Raw genomic sequence first — 7751 nt, 5'->3', positions numbered from 1 at the left:
GGTGCCCGGCACCTTCCGTTCCCAGCTTGCTGGAGGTGTCCCTGAGCGCGGAGCTGCGCACGCTGAACCTGCACTGCAACCGCATCGCCAGGATCGAAGGGCTCGGCCACCTCCGGAACCTGCAGCACCTAGATCTGTCATCAAACCAGATCCGCCGGATCGAGGGGCTGAGTTCCCTGGGCAACCTGCGCACCCTGAGTCTGTCCTGCAACCTGATAACAAAAGTGGAGGGTCCGCCAGTATTTATTTCTGTCCATTTAGCAACTCGTGAAGCTTTTCAAAGAGCTGTATTAATGCTTGCTTCGGGAAAGTGTGCATGTAATTAAGGTTATACACATTCAGTGTGAGCTACTAACCATACTACTTGTAAATTTTAAAAAGAGTACATAGTCTCTGTAAACTTCATTATATCAAACTGCCTTCATTTAGAAGGGAAAACTGATTTCTTATATCGCAGTTATGCTTTGTTTTCATAATTTCTACTTAGGAGTTTTAAAGGGTTACTTTGCAATTTTTGATTTGATGAACGCAGAGCATTCTTCTGAAAACTTTACTGTTTCTTTTTTTCCTCATTTTGTTTAGGACTGGAAAAACTCTTTAATTTAACCATACTGAATTTGTCATATAATCGCATACATGATCTCTCTGGTAAGTGGCTTTGGCATATGCAATGCAATAAACAGCATTTGCCTCACTTTAATTTTGAAAATCTTGACCAAGTATATTTTTGGAGGTTTCTAGTAGTTCAACCAATTGACTGAGTAACACTTCTAAAGGTGGAAATTGCTACTACTCTTAGCTTTCAGTTTTCTAGCATCAAGGGTTGTTCAGAACCGTTTCTTCTGTATTTGGTGAGGCCTGGCTTGTTCACAGAGTGGCACAGTAAACACTTAAAACTTATTTCCCAAATGAAAAATGCAATAATCTCAGAAGATATTTCCAAAAGATTAATATCTCCCCTTTCTGTAGCCCACAAATGCAACTTTGGATATGGTATGGAAGTTTCCTTCTCAGTCTATTTGTTGAAATGGTCAATTGTTGATTCTGAGATGTTAAGCTACAGAATCAAGGGCATTTGTAATAGAAAATTAAGAACAACGGTAACAGTTTTGTTAATTAACTGAGTTAATTAAAGGAACTTCAAGCAAAAAATTAATTTCATTTTATGTGCTTCTTGACAGTTGGAACCTAATGTTCTTCTTTAACGTTGGCTCTTGTAGCGAGCCGCAGTGTTGCAGCATGTGGTGGTGTACCAGAGCTGCTTCACACACGTAGACAAGGATATGGAGCAGAAGTTATGACATCATTTCCAGCTCTGATGTGCTGTTTACTGAATATGTTTCAACAAGACACCATTTGTCCTAAGCTCTATAGTCTAGGACCATAGGAGAAATTATTTTGTGTTTTTTTCTCGAATTTTCAGGCTTTCAGTGCCTGCACGGGCCCGATCACAAGATCAGCCATGTCGACCTTCATGGCAACTGTGTGAACAGCATTGACCACTTGCTTCAGTGCACGAAGGGGCTGCGCTGCCTGAGGAGTCTGACCCTGGAAAAGCATGGAAAAGCCAATCCAGTGTGTCACACGGCAGGTATGGCCCTCGGGCTGGGGGGTGCTTTGTGCTCCACAGGTCAGTGATTTCCCCTCAGCTGCGAGCCAGGTTCTGAAGCTTGCAAATTCATCCATAAACTGGCCAGCCGGCAGAAATCTGAATTCTGTCTAAATTTATTTGGTTTCCGTTATTTTTTTCTCCCAGGTTTATTGTCAGAATTGTAATTTGTGATATGCTTTGATAAGGCCCAACTTTTCACATACTGTGGTAGGTTAAGGCAAGAGACAGACAAAGAGTGATGGGGAGAGAAAGCATTGCAGAAGTGGGGGAAAGGAGTGCTAATATTATAAGGTGGGTGCCTGAAGAATTTGAAGAATGTTCATAGAGATGTTGAACTATATAGAAAGAGGGCAGGCATGGGAAGTAGATGGTCTTCTGGAGATGAAGGGAAGATCAGTTATAAGCGCTGTGAACCTTTTCTCCTTTTCCCACAGCTTCAGTGAGCAGTGATAGGCTCTTAAGATGCTCAGCAGTAATTGGCAGTTTCATCAAAACAGTTTCAATAGGCAGTGTGGAGACAAGTTGGAGGAATGCCTGTGGGTACCTCACTGTCATCTGCGTCGCTTAGAGCTTCTGGTTTGGGAGCAGGTTTTTCCTGCCCTTTAAATGTTATGCTCTGTATTCAAGCAAGTTAAATCGTAACATCATTTTTTGGTGCAGCTTTTGGTTGTGTCTAAGAGAGTAGAATCTCCTACAGAGAGGTACAAGTGGAGGATTGATAATTTTAGGGCAGCCTAAAGATAATTCCTTACAAAGAGTACAACAGTAGGAATTACAGTAATGCCAAATGCCAACCATATCATGGGCATGTAACTGATACAGGTGTAATAAGTCTCCAGTTCGTGGAAGGAAACCTCGGAGATAGCTGAGGGAAGCCACATAAAATCTTAGGTAATGTTTTCAAAAGCTTCTATGAAAAAGTTTTACAAATGCATTCAGACACCATGGAGGCAGTAACAGGACTAAGTTACCTGGATAACATAGAATAATTCCATTAGTTTTCTTCTGTATATGCCTTCGTATCCTCTTGGTGTCACTTACTCTTGAAACTGCAATGTTGAGAAGCCTAAATTCTGTGAGTTTACAGAGATTAAACTTCAGTGCTCTACAGTTTCATAATGCCTTACTTCATTCACTGAAAAAGGATGAAGTTACCTAAGCCCTTTCAGAACTTACCTTTGCCTTACCTCTGTCTGTCCTTGCACTTGTTGTGACCATTTTGGTGCAGTAGGTTGGTATGAAAAGGTTGTCTATGCAACTGCAGGGTGCTGATAGTGTTGAGGAAGTCCCTGTGCAGATTACTAGACAGGCAGCTTCCTAGTTAATTTGTTTTGCAGTGTTGTCTGTTGAAAGCCTTATGGGTGGGGAAAGGTGAGAGAGACCCTTATAGATAACCCACTACTTTTCCTTCTATTGAAAATACAATGACTGTCTTGAGATGACGTGGTACCTAAAATACATCTCAGTCAGAGATTAATTTCAATTTGAATGTTGTCTTTTCCTCAAGGTTATAGAGAAACTGTTCTTCAGGCATTGCCCCAGCTAACAGCTCTAGATGGAAGAAGTACTTCTGGTGAACCACTGGACCCAGTAGAAGAAAACCTTCCAGATTTGTATTGTCTAGAAGATATGTTGGGCTCTTTGCCTTCATCTGGGTGCCCCTCATCCAGAGATCAGGTGCCGTAGTTTGCGTGTACTGATTTTAAAATGGCTATATTTTGTTTCTATGTTGCATGCAACCCAGCTGATGTCAGGAGGGTTGTCTTCCTCTGCCAGGATGGTGTCCCCGTGCCGGTGGTGACCCCGCGCATCGACCAGGCGCTGGCTCGCTTCCGCCAGCGGGCGGGCACCACAGCACAGAGCTCCTCTGCAGAGCTGGCCTCCTCCTCAGAACCAGAGAAGGCAGAACTTGATAAAATACACAGCCAGATGAGGATCAAAAGAATTGAAGATCAGGTTTCACAGATACTGCAAAAGGTGATGTATTTTTTCCTGGGATTGAACAGGAAGCTGTGTTTGTAGAAAGAGGTGTACCTTTTGACAATGCACAAGTTTCCTGGGACAGGCTGGAGCGTTTCTACTCGTACACATGTGCTGACTTCGTGCTCATATGTTCTTAATAATTTTGAGAAACTAGGAAAAAATAAAAACAAGTCTTCAAAACTGAAGATTGCACTTTGAATCACAAAAAAACTTCATACTGAATAAATCCATAGTGTATGGGGCTAGAACTATCAGGTCATTTTATATTAGAAATCTTTTTTTTTTTTTTTGCCCTGAAGTCATCATCAAATGAACCAGAGTAAAATATAAAATACAAAATGCAGCAAAATTATCTGGATTATAGAGTTGGTTAAAATTTATTTTGCTAATAGGTCAAGTTGGTCTGCTAAGTTTGTCATGTGTAGTCTTGTAAGTTTGTGGAGTACCTTGCATGTTTGCAAAGCTTTTTTGGTTTTAAGTGTTGTTATTTGTTTTACATTCTGCACCAAGCTTCTGTGCCTAAGGATTTTACCAAACTTCAGATACTTCAGAAAGATACAGCTATATGTTCTCAAGCATCCTGTTCTGTTTGGTTTATTTTATGTTTAAAACAAACAAAAAAAATTATCAAGGGAGAAGTGGTGGTTTGGAAGTAATTACTTTTCTATCAAAATTATTTTCTGTGAACTTTTTTAAAATAGCACCTGACTAAGTGTTAGAAATTAGCCAATCATACATTGTAAAATGTGTAGATGAAACTTCAATCTGTTCATAGGTATCTGATGCCTCAAGAAGGGAAGCTCCTCCAAATGTTCTCAAAGCTAAAAGAGACATAGACCCAACTTCTGAGAGTGAAAATGAGAGTGGAAAAGAGAACAACAGAAAGGTTCTGAAAAGAAGCAAGATCCCTACTTACCGTAGAACTACCTTGTGTAACAGATGCCACATGAATCATCTTAATAACAAAATAACTGACAGGTATCCCAATGTTTGCCCTATAAAACCAAAATGAATTAAGCTGAATTTTGTAGTAAATGTAGTTTGACTTGAAACATTTTGCTGAAAAGTAGTAGGTTGGGTAAATTAGCTCTGTTAATAATGGTCTAAAAATTATTAGCTACTGAGGCTTCGCTCAGTCATTTCCAAAACAGACACTTTCAGTATTTAACAGATCATATTTTCGTCTTTGTTTTCAATTGTGATGACAAATGAAATCTCAACAGACAGAAGAATTGATTCATTAAAAATAGAGATATTCATGGTGTCAGAATGATGGTCAAGAATGTTGTGTCTATATTTTGTGATGAAGCTGAGGATACCATACCAATTTGTTTGACTTGCATAGTCAATACCAGGAGTTATGACTAGCAGATGATATAAATTGGAATATGTTAATGTAGTCAGCCACTGCAGCTCCACAGCTACCCTCTCTAAATTGTTTCGTATTTATGTGATCATGTTTTTCAGATAACACCTAGCAGTACAACTCTTTTTTTACAGCTGAAGAGTTTGATTCAGCTGGTTTTCTTATGATGTGCTTGCAGATTATTTTCTACATCATTTTGAAGTCTGTACAATTCAGCTTCTACACAGAACTGTAAAATTTTTCACCTGTAAAAGTATCTCAATCCCTTGTTAGCCATTTAAACTGCATATTCTTAAGTACACCTGTCCTGCTGTTACAGGGAAGAGAAGAAGAGTTGCTCAAAGTATCCACTGTCCAGTCAGAGAGACTGGCATATCAGTTCATTGCCAGATACACGAGTCTTGGAAGTAGTGGGAAGAAAAGCTGAAATATTAACTGTAAGACAGAGCAATACAGACAAAGTAGAAGAAATTAATTCAAATGCCACAGAGGAATCGACATACCGAGTATGTTTTGCATCATTTCAAGTGAAATATGACTATGTTTTTACTTGAATCCAAGCACGTCTCCTGGTTAAACGTTAAAATTGGAGGTGACAGAAATAATTGCGTGTTGGTAGTATCCAAAAAAGTGGAGTTCTTACAGTGTAAGCTGGAAGGGAATTTGTTTCATTTCTCTTTTATGGGGGTTTTTGGTCTGGTCACTTGCACTTTCCTCTATCATCTAGAAAAGAAAAAAAATCTTGTTCTACAGGTAGGGATATTCTTTGACATTTTTGGCTACACTTGAATGCTTCCCATTAAGTTGATGCTCACCATATTCTTACTAAGGTGCTGATTCAAGAACTGGATCAGGAGAGAGAAAGGAGGTGGAAAGCAGAGCAAGCAGAGAAGAAATTACTAGAGCATGTTAGAGAGCTACAGCAACATGCAAAAGAAGAAAGGAATATTCAGAGTATGAGTGTGTACACTACAGACAGGTAGGGAAGCAGTGCTGTACTATAAGACTTTGGGCTTTTAATTCAAAATGATTCAATTTATAGGCTTAAGAAATGAGAACAGCTTTAAACAATATACTTGGAAAATAATGTATCATGAAGTAGTTACAGATTTTCTCTTGGTATTACCCAATGAAATTCCTTTCTGCAGCTCTGCAACTTTCTTTCTGTTTTTGTCTCAGAACGGTGTCAGTGTGTAACTTGCCCCATTTCTAGCCACTGCTTTCCAAGCAACCTGTATCATAATCGTGCTTACTCTTTCAGCTCAAGGTCTGGCAGTTGTCTCGTATCATACTTTGAGCTTCCAATTCTCAGTCCCCTTTTCCACCTCAACATACAGCATTCATTCCCACGCAGGGCACTTGAAACAAGATGTTTCTGTCAGGCCAGAGTTGCCCAGCAGGCAGTTTGTTGTGCAGGTCAAGCCTGGAATATCTCCTATAGAATGCTGTCCACCTCCTTGTGAGGTCTGAGCTGCATCATTGTTTTCAAAAGCTCCCCCTTCTAACAAAGAGTTGTTTGGTCTCAGCTGTGATTGGAGATGTCTGTTCTATTTGTCTTTTTCTTAACTGCACCGTATTTATCTTTCTTGTAAGAATTTTTTTTTAACACAGTTTCTGTCTTGTCAGGAAGAAACAAGCCAAATGCTTCCTCAGTTACCATCCATGACTGACTGTGATTATTTCCCCTTTTTTTCTATTTATTTTAGGTTCATTTCCTACCTTTATTTGTTACTACCTTCAATAAGAGGCTTATTATGTACCTTTTCATTTGAGATAGATCTTATATCTAAAATTATTAGAATATTTAAGGATATTTTTACATTTTCTGAAGAAAATAATCAAATTGCAGATTAATACTATATGTTTGACTTCTATATAAAGCAAAATGATACTGGGATGTCATTTCCTTAAAGACTTATCTATGAGACTGTGGTTCAGCTTAGTTTCTTTTTAAAATAAGCTACATGTAGTAATGACACTACTTCAGTAACATTTTAATCTTTTTAAACAGTTTTACATGACAATGACAGTGCTGTAAATAATAAAACTTGGTAACAAATAAGACATAGTTGCTACAAGATTTACTAATGGCTTTTCTCAATCTATTTGGCATCAAACTAAATACTAAAATGTTTGTAATACTTCATTGCATTTGTTCTCAGGTTAAAGGAATTGATGTTGAAGGAGAGCAATGTTAAAGCAAGACTGCAAGCAGATGTCCAACAGTTGAAAAGTGAAACTGAAAGACTTACTAATGAGTTAAATCAGGCAAGAAATAAAGCAGCAGCACATCAGGAAGCCATGCAAGCCTTAGAAGAAACTCTATCCAAGATGGAGACGCAGAGGCTGCAGCAACGGACAATAGAGGTAAATATTTCACATGAGTAGATAATGCAGTGGCAACAGGATGGCCTCCATAGTCCTAGGTATTATGAAACACTAGATTTTACAAGCCTTAAGTCTGAGCTCTCAACAATAAAAGCTGGGCCTTTTTTTCTACATGGTAGTAGTTAATAACAAGTAGCCATTTTAATTGTGAATTTTTTTATAAATAGAAGGATGTGATGTGATGTGATGTGATGTGATGATAAGGTAAAGCAGAACAAGTCCTATGTACTTAACATTGTGAGTTGGTATTTTCTGGAAATACACAGTTACAATGACAAGTTTTTTAAAACATTGCTGAAATGAATAAGGATCTTACTGGTGGTTCTATTTGTTTTGCAGATCTAAAGAATTAGATGCTTTTAATTGCAACCAAAGTAATTGAATCTAGCTAGGGAGGTCAAA

At 38.6% G+C, this 7751-nt stretch overlaps 1 protein-coding gene across 1 annotated transcript; it reads left to right on the top strand.

Moving 5' to 3' along the window:
* Positions 1–14: 14 nt before the first annotated feature.
* LOC103770814 (leucine-rich repeat and coiled-coil domain-containing protein 1-like) lies at positions 15–7328 on the top strand (the record flags this gene model as incomplete). Its single annotated transcript, XM_008938091.1, has 9 exons — positions 15–231; positions 583–648; positions 1424–1591; positions 3120–3289; positions 3389–3589; positions 4371–4573; positions 5281–5467; positions 5792–5940; positions 7124–7328. Coding segments are annotated over 9 exons (1566 nt in total), but the record flags the coding sequence as incomplete, so codon positions are not given.
* Between the last annotated feature and the right edge of the window lie 423 nt (positions 7329–7751).

The sequence above is a fragment of the Merops nubicus genome, unplaced genomic scaffold (assembly GCF_000691845.1).
Source record: "Merops nubicus isolate BGI_N331 unplaced genomic scaffold, ASM69184v1 Scaffold44873, whole genome shotgun sequence".
NCBI classification, from domain to species: Eukaryota; Metazoa; Chordata; class Aves; order Coraciiformes; family Meropidae; genus Merops; species Merops nubicus.
The sequence above is the reverse complement of the archived record's forward strand: the minus strand, read 5'-3'. Positions and strand labels throughout refer to the sequence as shown.